This window comes from Coregonus lavaretus, assembly GCF_964263955.1.
Source record: "Coregonus lavaretus genome assembly, chromosome: 28".
NCBI lineage: Eukaryota > Metazoa > Chordata > Actinopteri > Salmoniformes > Salmonidae > Coregonus > Coregonus lavaretus.
This window is the reverse complement of record NC_140015.1, coordinates 35,040,672-35,058,604: the sequence shown is the minus strand read 5'-3', so window position 1 is coordinate 35,058,604 and position 17,933 is coordinate 35,040,672. Positions and strand designations below refer to the sequence as shown.

The window sequence follows — 17,933 nt, the reverse complement described above, 5'->3', positions numbered from 1 at the left end:
CATCGCATCATGGTGTTTTATTAATTGACTTAGCTGTATGAATAAAGGTTAAATAAAACCACGACGCTGTGACCTGCTGAGGGAAGCCCAGTGGATTAAAGCCCTCAGAGTGCCTCCTGCTAACCACCTCTGCCCAGCCAGCCGCAGGCGGCACAACTACCTCTAATTGCCTCAGACACAGGCAATTGCCACACAAGGGGCATAATTGAGGTAATCTCAGTTCAGCGCCAAGGCCGGAGGAACTGTTTATAAAAAGCGTGTAACGAGCTTGTTTAATTTGTCTCGTTTAGACTGTAAAAGGTTGTAAAAGACGTTTAGACTGTGGATGTGAGTCATCGTCAGTTTTTGGTCGAGGGTGTCGTTTTCTGACAGTCGTTAGTTACACTGAACAAAAATATAAACGCAACATGTAAAGTGTTGATCCCATGTTTTATGAGCTGAAATAAAAGATCCATACGCACAAAAAGATTATTTTGCTCAAATTGTGTGCACAAATTTGTTTACATCCCTGTTAGTGAGCATTTCTCCTTTGCCAAGATAATCCATCCACCTGACAGGTGTGAAATATCAAGAAGCTGATTAAACAGCATGATCATTACACAGGTGCACCTTGTGCTGGGGACAATAAAAGGCTACTCTAAAATGTGCAGTTTTGTCACAACACGATGCCACATATCTCAAGTTTTGAAGGAGTGTGCAATTGGCATGCTGACTGCAGGAATGTCCACCAGAGCTGTTGCCAGAGAACTGAATGTTCATTTCTCTACCATAAACCGCCTCCAACGTTTTAGAGTTTGGCAGTATGTCCAACCGGCCTCACAACCGCAGACCACGTGTATGGGTTGTGTGGGCGAGCGGTATGCTGATGTCAACGTTGTGAACAGAGTGCCCCATGGTGCCGGTTGGGTTATGGTATGAGCAGGCATAAGCTATAGACAACGAAGACGATTGCATTTTATCGATGGCAATTTGAATGCACAGAGATACCGTGACGCGATCCTGAGGCCCATTGTCGTGCCATTCATCCGCCGCCATCACCTCACGTTTCAGCATGATGATGCACGGCCCCATGTCGCAAGGATCTGTACACAATTCCTGGAAGCTGAAAAATCCAGTTATTCCATGTCCTGCATACTCAATGCCACCCATTGAGCATGTTTGGGATGCTCTGGATTGATGTGTACGACAGCGTGTTCCAGTTCCTGCCAATATCCAGCAACTTCGCACAGCCATTGAAGAGTGGCACAACATTCCACAGGCCACAATCAACAGCCTGATCAACTCTATGCGAAGGAGATGTGTCACGCTGCATGAGGCAAATGGTGGTCACACCAGATACTGACTGGTTTTCTGAGCCACGCCCATACCTTTTTTTTAAGGTACCTGTGACCAACAGATTCATATCTATCTGTATTCCCAGTCATGTGAAATCCATAGATTAGGGCCTAATGCATTTTTCAATTGACTGATTTCCTTAAATGAACTGTAAAAATCTTAGAGAAAATGAATTGTTGCGTTTTTATATATTTTTTGTTCAGAATATATTGTCACAGTGGCCAACCTCCCAACCCTTTTCCCTCGTCTTTCACCTTTAGGTTTCATTACTGGTATCTCTTTCTCTCTTACTAGCTAAGGATTGATATTTGTCACTGTGATTCACAGGTTTGACACCAGCTGTGGACCCTGCATTGAAAAACGATATCAGTCTTTTTGGTTCTCTTCTAGGAAGCCATTGTGTGTCATGTTATGTGAGTTGGTATAGGTCAGGAGTGAGTTTATAAGGAATGTATGGGAGAGTGTTTTGACAAGCTCTCCAGCTCCTATTTAAAGATTTACTTTCGGAACATTTTGAGTTCTATCTTTATTGAGTTATTACATCTTTATGTCCTTAGGAATTGTTCAAATGTTGAATGATTAAATGTTGACATTGATTTAGCTATTTATGCTTGTGGAATGAAGCTCTAGTCGCATCAGATTTATTATTTTTATTGTCATCAAATCTTTTTCAGATTCTGTTAATGAACAAAAGTGACCTCTTCCAGGAGAAGATCTTAAACTCAGGAAGGCACTTGCGACTCTACCTCCCTAGTTACAAAGGTAAAGTAAAGAATAAAAATACACTTTCTTGGTATCAATTCTGGTTAGTTTTCGCTGTTGGCCAAGTCAGTCAATCCAAAAACGCAGAATTGTATGTGTCAAAGAAATAAAGCTTTTTGCATTATTCCTTCAATAAGCATCAAAATCAGTTTTAACTCTTCGTGTGTATTCCTCAGGTATGTCGGACTACGTAGATTAAAATATCAGAAAATAAAGCATTACTTGACATAAATCAAAAGGTATAGTCTTTCTGCTGCCAAAATAATCAGATGAATGTGTGATAGAGCCTATGGCTATATATGGTCAGTATGGATCCTGGTGGCTATGTATGGTCAGTATGGATCCTGGTGGCTATACAGTGCATTCGGAAAGTATTCAGACTCCTTCACTTTTCCACATTTTGTTACGTTACAGCCTTACTCTAAAATTGATTTAAATTGTTTTTTTCCCCCCTCAATCTACACACAATGTCCCATAATGACAAAGCAAAAACAGGTTTTTTATACAAATACTGAAATGTCAAATTTACATAAGTATTCAGACCCTTTTACTCAGTACTTTGTTGAAGCACCTTTGGCAGCGATTTACAGCATCGACTCTTCTTGTGTATGACTCTACAAGCTTGGCACACCTGTATTTTGGGAGTTTCTCCCATTATTCTCTGCAGATCCTCAAGCTCTGTCAGGTTGGTTGGGGAGTGTTGATGCACAGCTATTTTCAATGCCTCTCCAGAGATGTTAGATCGGGTTCAAGTCCAAGCTCTGGCTGGGCCACTCAAGGACATTCAGAGACTTGTCCCGAAGCCACTCCTGCGTTGTCTTGGCTGTGTGTTTAGGGTTGTTGTCCTGTTGGAAGGTGAACCTTTGCCCCAGTCTGAGATCCTGAGCGCTCTGGAGCAGGTTTTCATCAAGGATCTCTCTGTGCTTTGCTCTGTTCATCTTTGCCTCGATCCTGACTAGTCTCCCAGTCCCTGCCGCTGAAAAACATCCCCACAGCATGATGCTGCCACCACCATGCTTCACCGTAGGGATGGTGCCAGGTTTCCTCCAGACGTGACGCTTGGCATTCAGGCTAAAGAGTTCAATCTTGGTTTCATCAGCCCAGAGAATCTTGTTTCTCATGGTCTGAGAGTCTTTAGGTGCCTTTTGGCAAACTCCAAGTGGGCTGTCATGTGCCTTTTACTGAGGAGTGGCTTCCATCTGGCCACTCTACCATAAAGGCCTGATTTGGTGGAGTGCTGCAGAGATGGTTGTCCTTCTGGAAGGTTCTCCCATCTCTACAGAGGAACTAGAGCTCTGTCAGTGACCATCAGGTTTTTGGTCACCACCCTGACCAAGGTCCTTCTCCCCCGATTGCTCAGTTTGGCCGGGTGGCCAGCTCTAGGAAGAGTCTTGGTGGTTCCAAACTTCATCCATTTAAGAATGATGGAGGCAACTGTGTTCTTGGGGACGTTCAATGCTGCATAATTTTTTTTGGTACCCTTCCCCAGATCTGTGCCTCGACACAATCCTGTCTCGGAGCTCTACGGACAATTCCTTCGACCTCATGGCTTGGTTTTGCGCTGACATGCACTGTCAACTGTGGGACCTTTCTTATATAGACAGGTGTGTGTCTTTCCAAATCATGTCCAATCAATGGAATTTACCACAGGCGAACTCAAATCAAGTTGTAGAAACATCTCAAGGATGATCAATGGAAACAGGATGCACCTCAATTTCGAGTCTCATAGCAAAGGGGCTGAATATATATTTTTTATTTTTTCGCTTTGTCATTATGGGGTGTTGTGTGTAGATTGCTGAGGATTTTTATTTATTTAATCCATTTTAGAGTAAGGCTGTAACGTAACAAAGTGAAAAAGTCAAGGGGTCTGAATACTTTCCGAAGGCACTGTATACACCAGTTTCTCGGTGCAGCTTATAAATGCTTCATTTATTCTTCATAATGCCTTCATAAGCATTACATAAATGTGTTACAAAGTGTCTGTAACCGTATGTCATGCTTTATAAAGGTTTCATAAATGTGGCCTGTTTTTGTGACAATCACAAATGTCAAATGTGACAGCCCACTATGTCGAATATTATATAAACACATGTTTATAAAGGGTGACATGTTGTGCTGAAAGATGGCACACGCTCTAAAGTGAAGTCATGTTGGTCCCATTACACCTCATCTCGTTCCCAGACCCTTCCGCCCAAATGCACCGACGGTCTGGTAGACCAAACCATCAAACTTGTCCTTCGTTACCCAATACAGAGTGCCGTGAGAAGCATTGCTCATTGGCTTAATCTACCAATCAATCATCTCCCACAACACCTTCCCCCACGTGTCGTGTGCGCCTCTGTTGTATCGGTCTGAAGGTTTTGGAGATTGTTTAACTCTAATTGGGATAGTTTTCCCCCACAAGTGCGACACACATTGACCACAGATTTTAATGGTGTAGTCTTTCATCTTCTCGGTGAAGCCATTAGCTAGCTTCTTTTTTTTAAGGCCAGGGGAATGGCATTCACTAAATAGCACAGACAAAATTAGCTAAATCATCAAAACAAAAATGTGCTTTTTGGTCATAATTTAAGGTTAGGGATAGGCATAAGGTTAGCAGTTTGGTTTAAAATCAACTTTTAAGAAGATAAATTGTGGAAATGGGCAGGGTTTAGCCATAATGAAGATGTTGTGGCTGTGTTAACTAGTGATGACCAGGGGTAATGTTTTTGCTAACAAAGGACATAGCCTGATGACGACAAACAATTTACTCAGTAAGGTCACTCCCATATAATTCTATGGACACTCCCACTATAGCCAACTTTGAATGGTTGATATCCCAGGCTTATGTACGCTATTGTGCACATGGCACATATAAGTGTCTTTCTTCTGGAACCAAGTTAAATGTTCCTCAGTACACGGACACAACAATATAACGAGCCATACCTTGCAGGGCTGGGCTCAGTCAGGTCTTTGACCCATTCACCCACTCCCCTGCAGAAAGATCAGCCACAAAATGTTGGCACCTTTTGTAACAGGTTGTAATCAAGCCCTGGTCTCCATGGGAACAGAAGAGTAATACCTGGTGTGGTAGTCTCTGGTAGGACTACTGCAAATCATCTGGGCTCTGACACACACAAACGTACATTTTGCAGGTCCATCAACTCATCGAAATACATCACGCCCTACAGTAACCTGTGGATCATGAGAGAACCTTCAACGATCAGCAAAGCATAACCTATTTATTGACAGTTGATTTGAAGTCAGAGCCCTTTGGTCTTTTATAACACATGCATAAATGCCTTGTATCATATGACTCTGTACTTACTATAAAGTCAGACCGCTTTGGTCATAACGCATACGCAAAGGCTTAGTGAAATGTTAACACTTAACAAATTTATCACTAATATCACTAATAGCTAAAACAAAAATAAATTGAAAGACCCGTTTAAACCATACATTTTCTCTTTACATTCTTAAAACAATACAAATTAAGTTTCAAAGTCAAGCAATGCAATTACATTGAACACTACACAGGGCTGTGAATAGTGTAGCTTGTCCCTGAGCTGGCGGACGACTGGTTCTTGCCTCTCTTCCTGCTGGAGGTGCATGTTGGTTCCAACCTTAAAGTACACTGAACAAAAATATAAACGCAACATGTGAATTGTTGGTCCCACGTTTCATGAGCTGAAATAAAAGATCCCAGAAGTTTTCCATATGCACAAATTTTGTGGACAAATTTCTTTACATCCCTGTTAGTGAGCATTTCTCCTTTGCCAAGATAATCCATCCACCTGACAGCTGTGGCATATCAAGAAGCTGATTTAAACAGCATGATAATTACACAGGTGCACCTTGTGCTGGGGACAATAAAAGGTCACTCTAAAATGTGCAGTTTTGTCACACAACACAATGCCACAGATGTGTCAAGTTTTGAGGGAGCATGCAATTGGCATGCTGACTGCAGGAATGTCCACCAGAGCTGTTTCCAGAGAATTTAATGTTCATTTCTCTACCATAAACTGCCTCCAACATCGTTTTAGAGAATTTGGCAGTACGTCCAACTGGCCTCAACCGCAGACCACGTGTGGTCGAGCGGTTTGCTGATGTCAATGTTGTGAACAGCGTGCCCCATGGTGGGGTTATGGTATGGGCAGGCATAAGCTATGGACAACGAACACAATGCATTCAAATTGCTAAAACGCAACAGAGATACCGTGACGCAATCCTGAGGCCCATTGTCGTGCCATTCATCTGCCGCCATCACCTCACTTTTCAGCATGATAATGCACGGCCCCATGTTGCAAGGGTCTGTACAAAATTCCTGGAAGCTGAAAATGGCACTGTTCTTCCATGGCCTGCATACTCACCAGACATTTGTCACCCGTTGAGCATGTTTGGGATGCTCTGGATCGACGTGTATGACAGCGTGTTCCAGTTCCCGCCAAAATCCAGCAACTTCGCACAGCCATTGAAGAGGAGTGGGACAACATTCCACAGGCCACAATCAACAGCCTGATTGTGGCCTGCGCTGCATGAGGCAAATGGTGTTCACACCAGATACTGACTGATTTTATGAACCTTTTTTTGAAGGTACCTGTGACCAGCGGATGCATATCTGTATTCTCAGTCTTGTGAAATCCATAGATTAGAGCCTAATAAATTCATTTCAATTTACTGATTTCCTTATGAACTAATTCAGTAAAATCTTGGAAATTGTTGCATGTTGCGTTCTTTTATATTTTTGTTCGGTATAAAAAACAGTATTTTGTCACCATCTGGATAAGGGCATTTCTGTGCTGCACCAGAAATACTCTATATGGGGAGATGGGAAAACTCCTTTCGATTTGTGTTATAATCCTCTTTCATTTATAAATCTCATGACATGACTGAAGTGGCTGGATCTAGGGCGATTTTTATTTAGTTTAGCCTGCTAGCTAGCTAGCTACAGTGGGGAGAACAAGTATTTGATACACTGCCGATTTTGCAGGTTTTCCTACTTACAAAGCATGTAGGAGGTCTGTAATTTTTATCATAGGTACACTTCAACTGTGAGAGACGGAATCTAAAACAAAAATCCAGAAAATCACATTGTATGATTTTAAAGTAATTTTATTGCATGACATAAGTATTTGATCACCTACCAACCAGTAAGAATTCCGGCTCTCACAGACCTGTTAGTTTTTCTTTAAGAAGCTCTCCTGTTCTCCACTCATTACCTGTATTAACTGCACCTGTTTGAACTCGTTACCTGTATAAAAGACACCTGTCCACACACTCAATCAAACAGACTCCAACCTCTCCACAATGGCCAAGACCAGAGAGCTGTGTAAGGACATCAGGGATAAAATTGTAGACCTGCACAAGGCTGGGATGGGCTGCAGGACAATAGGCAAGCAGCTTGGTGAGAAGGCAACAACTGTTGGTGCAATTATTAGAAAATGGAAGAAGTTCAAGATGACGGTCAATCACCCTTGGTCTGGGGCTCCATGCAAGATCTCACCTCGTGGGGCATCAATGATCATGAGGAAGGTGAGGGATCAGCCCAGAACTACACGGCAGGACCTGGTCAATGACCTGAAGAGAGCTGGGACCACAGTCTCAAAGAAAACCATTAGTAACACACTACGCCATCATGGATTAAAATCCTGCAGCGCACGCAAGGTCCCCCTGCTCAAGCCAGCGCATGTCCAGGCCCATCTGAAGTTTGCCAATGACCATCTGGATGATCCAGAGGAGAAATGGGAGAAGGTCATGTGGTCTGATGAGACAAAAATAGAGCTTTTTGGTCTAAACTCCACTCGCCGTGTTTGAAGGATGAGTAAAACCCCCAAGAACACCATCCCAACCGTGAAGCATGGAGGTGGAAACATTCTTTGGGGATGCTTTTCTGCAAAGGGGACAGGATGACTGCACCGTATTGAGGGGAGGATGGATTGGGCCATGTATCGCGAGATCTTGGCCAACAACCTCCTTCCCTCAGTAAGAGCATTGAAGATGGGTTGTGGCTGGATCTTCCAGCATGACAACGACCCAAAACACACAGCCAGGGCAACTAAGGAGTGGCTCCGTAAGAAGCATCTCAAGGTCCTGGAGTGGCCTAGCCAGTCTCCAGACCTGAACCCAATAGAAAATCTTTGGAGGGAGCTGAAAGTCCATATTGCCCAGCGACAGCCCCGAAACCTGAAGGATCTGGAGAAGGTCTGTATGGAGGAGTGGGCCAAAATCCCTGCTGCAGTGTGTGCAAACCTGGTCAAGACCTACAGGAAACGTATGATCTCTGTAATTGCAAACACAGGTTTCTGTACCAAATATTAAGTTCTGCTTTTCTGATGTATCAAATACTTATGTCATGCAATAAAATGCAAATTAATTACTTAAAGATCATACAATGTGATTTTCTGGTTCCGTCTCTCACAGTTGAAGTGTACCTATGATAAAAATTACAGACCTCTACATGCTTTGTAAGTAGGAAAACCTGCAAAATCGGCAGTGTATCAAATACTTGTTCTCCCCACTGTATATCTCGTATTGGTATAGTTAGCTAGCTATCGAACTTATGCTGTTAACGTTAGCTAGCTATCGAGCTAATGTTAGCTGTCTAGCAACTGCTGTGAAGTCACCAAAATGATTTGAAATAATGATTTGAAGTAGCTATGTAATCTGACTTGAACCTTAACTACCACAAAATTAAAAAGGTTCACTTATTTTTCGCTGTCCAGTGGCAAAACAAATGGCCATTTGATTAGCTAATTCCATCACGTGTGCTTACTCTGCTACAGAAACATTGCTAACCAAACAGTGTGTTAAAGGGTAACTACACTAAAAAATCTAAGTTTTGTTTTTTTAGACCAAGTTGTCCCCTGATGCGGTTTAAGCATTGTTGTGAACACAGAAAATCTAATTCATTTATTATTATTTTTTATTAAAGTGTGTAAAACAACTGGGGGAAAACCAGAAAGATTTGTGAAAATCTGGAAAAACAAAACCGAGAAGAAAACGGAATTTGGGGGAGACAAACAGAATTAGGCACATTTTTAAATGGTTTTAAAAGGCGTTAGACATTTTTATTGGTTTTCTGTGCATGACTGCACTTTAGAGCCTGTCATCCTGCAGCACAGCATTTTGCAGAATGTTGAGGTCAATATTGGCTATGCACCCAAGAGGGAAAGCGGTTGGGCCATTCTAGAAATGTTTTGGAGTAAAATAATATATGCTATTTTAGCAGATGTTTTTATCCAAAGCGACTTAATCATGTGCATACAGTTTTACATATGGATGGTCCCTGGAATCTAACCCACTATCCTGGCATTGCAATGCTCTACCAAGATGCATGACAAGATTATAAATGCTTTGTGAAGCCTCAATTTATTGATTTAGAAAGCCTTTATTAAGCAGTGCTTATGCCACCCTTTATAAAGCACAGGTTTATGTCATATTTGACAGTGGGTTAATGCACATTTGACATTGGTTGTCACAGTTATGCCACATTTGAGCCCTTTATAGAGCATGACATACGGTTATACATTTATGTAGTGTTTATGAAGGCTTTATAAGCTGCGTGTCATTTTATAGCGGGACCAGTTTCTCCATAGGGAGAGAATCCCTTCTCTGCAGGCATCCTTGTGTTACTGTTACCTCGAATATACATCCAGTATCCACATTCCGGTTTACGCTGCCACATTCTTTAGATTGGAACTCCTGCAGTTTCCCCTGCAGCATGAGGGGAAACCTACTCATTGCATTCCCAATGGGAGTATCAAGAAACAAGACAATGTCTGCGTCTCAAATGGCACCCTATACTCTACATGGTGCACTACTTTTGACCAGAGCTCTATACGATACCATTTCAGACGCAGCCACTGTCTCAGAAGCCAGAATAATGTCTTGCCGGGGGGGGGGTTATCATGGCAGACCGATAGCACCTCACTTATACACAGCCTCTTTCTGGTCCTCAGGGCTCAGTAACAGTTAAATATTTCACTCTCATCCCTCAGAACTGGAGGCTTCATAATTAAAATAGAGGTGATTCAGTCTTCAGTGGAGCTGCAGAGATTGTTCTCTCTCTGGTTTTCCACTGTATAAGAACCAAGTTGTTTTGCGTGAACTTGGTATGAACTTGTCACGGAACATAATAACTTTTTCACTGAGTTTCAGTTCATCATGCCAAAATGAGACATTTTATTTATTTTCACATCTCCAGACACATTGGATTTTCCCAAACTTTTCAAGTGTCCTTCCATGATTTTGAAACAAACACACATCTAGCTGATACTGTGTGGTTTAAGGACTAGCTAGGAGCACGGCTCAGTAGACACCCACCGTTTTCATTTTTAGGACAGCAAACCCCATTGGTGCATGATAGCTACAAAACATGTTTCCATACAGCACTCTTATACCAGAGTCACAGTCTTTGTAATCGTGTGATGGATGGTGATGGGGAACAGTCTTTGTAATCGTGTGATGGAGTATGGATGGTGATGGGGAACAGTCTTTGTAATGGAGTATGGATGATGATGGGGAACAGTCTTTGTAATCGTGTGATGGAGTATGGATGGTGATGGGGAACAGTCTTTGTAATGGAGTATGGATGATGATGGGGAACAGTCTTTGTAATGGAGTATGGATGATGATGGGGAACAGTCTTTGTAATCGTGTGATGGAGTATTGATGATGATGATGATGATGATGATGATTATGATTGTATGGAATAAGCTTACAAGCCTATAGAGATGGATAGGGGCGGACTGAGAAAATACACTGCTCAAAAAAATAAAGGGAACACTTAAACAACACAATGTAACTCAATCACACTTCTGTGAAATCAAACTGTCCACTTAGGAAGCAACTCTGATTGACAATACATTTCACATGCTGTTGTGCAAATGGAATAGACAACAGGTGGAAATTATAGGCAATTAGCAAGACACCCCCAATAAAGAAGTGGTTCTGCAGGTGGTGACCACAGACCACTTCTCAGTTCCTATGCTTCCTGGCTGATGTTTTGGTCACTTTTGAATGCTGGCGGTGCTTTCACTCTAGTGGTAGCATGAGACGGAGTCTACAACCCACACAAGTGGCTCAGGTAGTGCAGCTCGTCCAGGATGGCACGAAGGTTTGCTGTGTCTGTCAGCGTAGTGTCCAGAGCATGGAGGCGCTACCAGGAGACAGGCCACTACATCAGGAGACGTGGAGGAGGCCGTAGGAGGGCAACAACCCAGCAGCAGGACCGCTATCTCCACCTTTGTGCAAGGAGGAGCAGGAGGAGCACTGCCAGAGCCCTGCAAAATGACCTCCAGCAGGCCACAAATGTGCATGTGTCTGCTCAAACGGTCAGAAACAGACTCCATGGGCCCGACGTCCACAGGTGGGGGTTGTGCTTACAGCCCAACACCGTGCAGGACGTTTGGCATTTGCCAGAGAACACCAAGATTGGCAAATTCGCCACTGGCACCCTGTGCTCTTCACAGATGAAAGCAGGTTCACACTGAGCACGTGACAGAGTCTGGAGACGCCGTGGAGAACATTCTGCTGCCTGCAACATCCTCCAGCATGACCGGTTTGGCGGTGGGTCAGTCATGGTGTGGGGTGGCATTTCTTTGGGGGGCCGCACAGCCCTCCATGTGCTCGCCAGAGGTAGCCTGACTGCCATTAGGTACCGAGATGATGAGATCCTCAGACCCCTTGTGAGACCATATGCTGGTGCGGTTGGCCCTGGGTTCCTCCTAATGCAAGACAATGCTAGACCTCATGTGGCTGGAGTGTGTCAGCAGTTCCTGCAAGAGGAAGGCATTGATGCTATGGACTGGCCCGCCCGTTCCCCAGACCTGAATCCAATTGAGCACATCTGGGACATCATGTCTCGCTCCATCCACCAACGCCACGTTGCACCACAGACTGTCCAGGAGTTGGTGGATGCTTTAGTCCAGGTCTGGGAGGAGATCCCTCAAGAGACCATCCGCCACCTCATCAGGAGCATGCCCAGGCGTTGTAGGGAGGTCATACAGGCACGTGGAGGCCACACACACTACTGAGCCTCATTTTGACTTGTTTTAAGGACATTACATCAAAGTTGGATCAGCCTGTAGTGTGGTTTTCCACTTTAATTTTGAGGGTGACTCCAAATCCAGACCTCCATGGGTTGATACATTTGATTTCCATTGATAATTTTTGTGTGATTTTTGTTGTCAGCACATTCAACTATGTAAAGAAAAAAGTATTTAATAAGATTATTTCATTCATTCAGATCTAGGATGTGTTGTTTAAGTGTTCCCTTTATTTTTTTGAGCAGTGTATATTTGCCCGGGAATTTCTAATGGCTCTTTTTTACTTATTTTTTGAGGACCCAAATAATGATCACAGCACAAAAAATTATATTTACTAAACATGGGCTAAAGATGGACCAGCCCGTCAGGCATTTGCCCGAACTGCCCTATGGCCAGTCCGTTTTTGGAGATTGAACTTGAAATTCAACTTGTATACTTCACTCAATTGGGTATATGTCACTCAATTGACATGACTTCTCTGCTATGTCCCCTTATACAGGAGCCGACTGGGATGTGGATGCTGCCGCGCGTCACATCACTGCCATGTTTGTGGCCTGCAACAGGACCCCCAACAAGCTGGTCTACCACCACTACACCACCGCCACGGACACCCACAACGTACAGGTGGTCTTCCACGTCGTCATGGACACCATCATCAAGGAGAACCTGGAGGTGGTCTCGTTGCTATAAGACCTGACCTGGGTCCATTGACTGCAACAGTGCCTTAACGACACTTTCTAGATTTTATTGATGGATATTTGTTTATATATATATATTTTTTAACATATGTAATATATACTAACTACAGACAGCTGTCATTGTGTTTGTGTGCATTTCTTTTTACTGTTATGATCTGTAAAACCAACTTAATTTAGTTGCTCAGGACATTCAAAGCTATATCCTTTAGTTAATTATTATTGCCATCATGGATTTAAAGGACTGAGCTAAGTTAATATGAATGGACATTCCTCATTTTGGCTGTATTTTTTTTCTTCTTCCAATAATCATGTTGGTGTTGACATTTATTTTATAAGCGTTTTAATTCAATAAATTAATATATAGGCCTACTTGTCTTTGTGATGGTAATTATTTTAAGATGGAGGCAGATGTATGCCAAGCTTGAGTGGTTTGCATTATAGCCTATTTGAGTTAACTAACATTTCTTTTTCACATTTACATACACAGGTGATTATTTTGTAGGTGTTTGGGTGAGAATTATTGATAACATTTATGAAGCTGGATTAATTTTGGCCTATAGGGCAAAATAATTGGGTCAAATAATTTGAGTGCAATATAAGACTTATTTATTCATGAACAAAGATACATTTTCAGAAATTAATACATTAATATGTACATTGTTATACATTAAATAAAAATGCTTTAACAGAGACATTGGCTATTACCCGTTAGGGGAAGTAGTAGTCAGAACGCGCATGGCAGGACGCTAAAACAGACTTTTACACAAAACAATTATATTTGTGCCATGGAAAATAAGAAACATTCGGTTCCATCGAACATTATCAGTCCATCCACGTTCGGGGTGCTGCTCATGCTTCCACACAGTCCAATGAGTCGAGCGATACGAACACGTCTGCTTTACATTGAAATAAGCTTGAGCCATCCTGAACAAGTTCGCAGCTCTGCATGTTCGGTGTGATGTCTTTGATACAAATAGGCTGAAACAGCAAAAAAAACAAGCCATTTTAATGAACATAATGCAACATTAAGCGAATTATGAGAAGGTTAATTGATGTTCAAGACCTGCTGTGCCTGTTTGATTTGAGATTAATTTCCCCAAAATGTGGATTTTGAAAAGAATAATTTATGACCTTATTAACTGATATTCTAATGTGTCCTTTTGATTTATTGTAGGTGTCTTCCAATCTATCCCAAACTTGACTGTAAAATGAGGCTGTAGGCTACTTGGTGGTGCTGAATGGACCTTCATGATCCAGTTTCAGGGTGTGCTCTCAGAAATAAACTGTTTGAAATATATAATAGTCTACCAACAAAAAAACTAAAACATAATTGGACTACTTTTGATCATTCTTATGTTCTGTGCCCTGTGCAATGTTGAACTTTTACGCACCTTTAAGCACTTTTATGGACCACAGGAAGTGCCTGTGTCCATTGCTCAATTGAACATAAGTAATGTAAAATATAGCCTCTTACCATAGATTTAAGGACCAAATTCAGTCGACTGCTCTGTTCCGAGAGGATGCTGTTCACCGTAGACTCTCCGCTGTCCGCCACCGACTCGGTCTCGGACCTCTTAACATATGGTGATCTCCGGATCCCGGACAGCAAACCCGAAGCTCTGCCCACCGAGTAGTAGCTTGGGCCGGAAACTTGCTTGTACCACGCTTCTGTTGGGTTGCAAGAAACCAGCATGGAAATAACTACAATTACTAAAGCAAGTTTAACCGACCTCTCCATGTCGAACACTGTGTGAAGTTCTCGTTCTTGCGCTCCTTTAACTTTCTCCCTATAACTTCACCTCGATGAGAACTTGGTATATGTTTTATTCCTACTGTCCTTTCTTTATATAGTGACCTCGTGATCGTATTTAAATTTCGTCAACTAGGCTACAATAGAGTGGGTGATTCATATTCCGCTTGATAGAATCCTGTATGGATTGATCCGTTTTACGCGTTGGAGAGCCAGGGATGTACGCTAGTCTGAAGGGGGGTATGGTGTCAGATATGATCTGACGTTTAATTTAGATGAAGCGAATGTATCCGCTTATAAAACTCACCAAAAGGTCAGAACTGCTGAAGAGTAGTAACGTCAGGTTCTGCTCAAATCAAAGCACTTTAAGCACTTTAATTTTGATGATTTACAAGGTTTACAATTCACAATGTTGCTCCAAGTTTCCTATATAATAATGAATATGTGATGTTTTTTTTGGGTGTGTTTTTATTTATTTATTGGAGACCCACTGAAGTTTAGCATATAGCCTACCTAGCCTACAGTAAACCTTTTGAGAGCTTTTTTTTAAATAGACTCGTAGTCTCGTGTAGCTCAGTTGGTAGAGCATGGCGCTTGCAACGCCTGGGTTGTGGGTTCGATTCCCACGGGGGACCAGTATGAACATGGATGCACTCACTAACTGTAAATCGCTCTGGATAAGAGCGTCTGCTAAAATGAAAAAAAAAATAGATTTATCAAAGTTTTAGTTTTTTCAATTACAGTATTAAACTATTCTCTGTTTTGTCTAATATCCATTTTTGGTTTCACACGTGTATGCCGCATTTTCATATAGTTGGTTTATTCTTTAATCTTCTGTGTGGAATAACCCATAGATTTGGAAATAATTTACTTCTGGAAATGTGAGTCATACACAGTAGTCTGCCATCATGTGGACAACGTACTACATTACATACAAAATCACTTCAGTGTAACTATATTCTCCTTATTTGGTCTGGACCCCATCAGCAGTTGTGACTGGTAGGCCTACTTTTTTTTGCACGGAGCAGAGAGTACAATCTGGGTCACGCCCTCAACCTCCACAGGTCTCTGTTTGTGGCTAACATACAGTATAAGTGGAAATGACTTAGAGGGCCTTCAGGAAGTATTCACACCCCTTGATATCTTCCAAATTTTGTTGTGTTAAATTGAATAAATTGAGATTTTGTGTTACACAAAATACCCCATAATGTCAAAGTTAATTACAAATTAATTACAAATGAAAAGCTCAAATGTCTCTAAGTATTCAACCCCTTTGTTATGGCAAGCCTAAATAAATTCAGGAGTAAAAATTGTCTTAAGTTGCATGGACTCACTCTATGTGCAATAAACCAGCATCCTGACTAGTTGCATCACCGCCTGGTATGGCAACTGCTTGGCCTCCAACCGCAAGGCACTACAGAGGGTAGTGCGTACGGCCCAGTACATCACTGGGGCCAAGCTTCCTGCCATCCAGGACCTCTATACCAGGCGGTGTCAGAGGAAGGCCCTCAAAATTGTCAAAGACTCCAGCCACCCTAGTCATAGACTGTTCTCTCTGCTACCGCACGGCAAGCGGTACCAGAGTGCCAAGTCTAGGTCCAAAATACTTCTCAACAGCTTCTACCCCCAAGCCATAAGACTCCTGAACAGCTAATCATGGCTACCCGGCCTATTTGCACTGTCCCCCCACCCCCACCCCATCTTTTTACGCTGCTGCTACTCTGTTTATTATTTATGCATAGTCACTTTAACTCTACCCACATGTACATATTACTTCAACTACCTCAACTAGCCGGTGCCCCCGCACATTGACTCTGCACCGGTACCCCCCTGTATATAGCCTCCCTACTGTTATTTTATTTTACTTCTTCTCTTTTTTTCTCAACACTTTTTTGTAGTTGTTTTATTTTACTTTTTTATAAAAAATAAATGCACTGTTGGTTAAGGGCTGTAAGTAAGCATTTCATTGTAATGTCTGCACCTGTTGTATTCGGCGCATGTGGCCAATACAATTTGATTTGATTTGATTTAATAATGTTTAACATGATTTTTTTATTGACTACCTCATCTCTGTACCTCACACATACCATAATCTGTATGGTCCCTTAGTTGAGCAGTGAATTTCAAACAGATTCAACCACAAAGACTAGCAATGTTTTCCAATGCCTTGCAGAGAAGGGCACATATTGGTAGATGTAAAAAAATAAAAAATAAAAAGCAGACATTGAATATCCCTTTGAGCATGGTGAAGTTATTAATTACACTTTGGATGGTGTATCAATATACCCAGTCACTACAAAGATACAGGCGTCCTTCCTAACTCAGTTGCCGGAGAGGAAGGAAACCACTCAGGGATTTCACCATGAGACCAATGTTACAAACAGTTACAGAGTTTTATGGCTGTGATAGGAGAAAACTGAGGATGGATCAACAACATTGTACTTACTCCACAATACTAACCTAAATGACACAGTGAAAAGAAGGAGTCTGTACAGAATACAAATATTCCAAAACATGCATCCTGTTTGCAATAAGGCACTAAAGTAAAACTGTAACAAATGTGGCAAAGAAATTAACTTTATGTCATGAATACAAAATGTTATATTTGGGGCAAATCCAATACAACACATCACTGAGTACCACTCTTCATATTCAAGCATGGTGGTGGCTGCATCATGTTATGGATATGTTTGTCATCGGCAAAGACTAGGGAGTTTTTGAGGATGAAAAGAAACAGAATAGAGCTAAGCACAGGCAATATCCTAGGGGAAAACCTGGTTCAGTCTGCTTTCCAACAGACACTGGGAGACAGATTCACCTTTCAGCAGGACAATAACCTAAAACACAAGGCCAAATATACACTGCAATTGCTTACCAAGATAACATTGAATGTTCTTGAGTGGCCTAGTTGCAGTTTTCACTTAAATCGGCTTGAAAATCTATGGCAGTTGTAAATCTATGGCAGCTTGAAAATCTAAGGTCGCAGTTGTAAAATGAGAACTTGTTCTCAACTGGCTTACCTGGTTAAATAAAGGTGAAATAAAAATAATACAACAAAACTGCTGTCTAGCAATGAACAACAACCAACCTGACAGAGCTTGAAGAATTAAAAAAATAATAATGTGCAAATATTGTACAATCCAGGTGAGCAAAGCTCTGAGAGACTTACCCAGAAAGACTCACAGCTGTAGGTGATTCTAACATGTATTGACTCAGGGGTGTGAATACTTATGTAAATTAGATATTTTTGTATTTCATTTTCAATAAATTAGCAACAATTTCTAAATACATGTTTTCACTTTGTCATTATAGGGTATTGTGTGTAGATGGATGACAAAAAAAATCGATTTAATCGATTTTGAA

At 41.8% G+C, this 17,933-nt stretch overlaps 2 protein-coding genes across 2 annotated transcripts in view; one reads left to right on the top strand and one right to left on the bottom strand.

The window, feature by feature from the left end:
• The window catches only part of LOC311103551 (guanine nucleotide-binding protein G(o) subunit alpha-like), a 31,912-nt gene extending 18,767 nt beyond the window's left edge, over window positions 1-13,145 (top strand). Inside the window, exons 8-9 of the mRNA XM_084145140.1 lie at window positions 2,010-2,097; window positions 12,622-13,145. Of these exons, the coding sequence (XP_084001266.1) occupies window positions 2,010-2,097; window positions 12,622-12,812 (279 nt within the window). The 3' untranslated portion in view covers window positions 12,813-13,145. The remainder of the gene's footprint in view (window positions 1-2,009; window positions 2,098-12,621) is intronic.
• Window positions 13,146-13,669: 524 nt separating this feature from the next.
• LOC311103240 (neuropeptide B-like) lies at window positions 13,670-14,558 on the bottom strand (the record flags this gene model as incomplete). The annotated part of the gene is made up of 2 exons (XM_084144781.1): window positions 13,670-13,798; window positions 14,295-14,558. The coding sequence occupies 2 exons, from the start codon at window positions 14,556-14,558 to the stop codon at window positions 13,670-13,672; spliced, it is 393 nt and encodes a 130-aa protein (XP_084000907.1).
• Window positions 14,559-17,933: the final 3,375 nt, after the last annotated feature.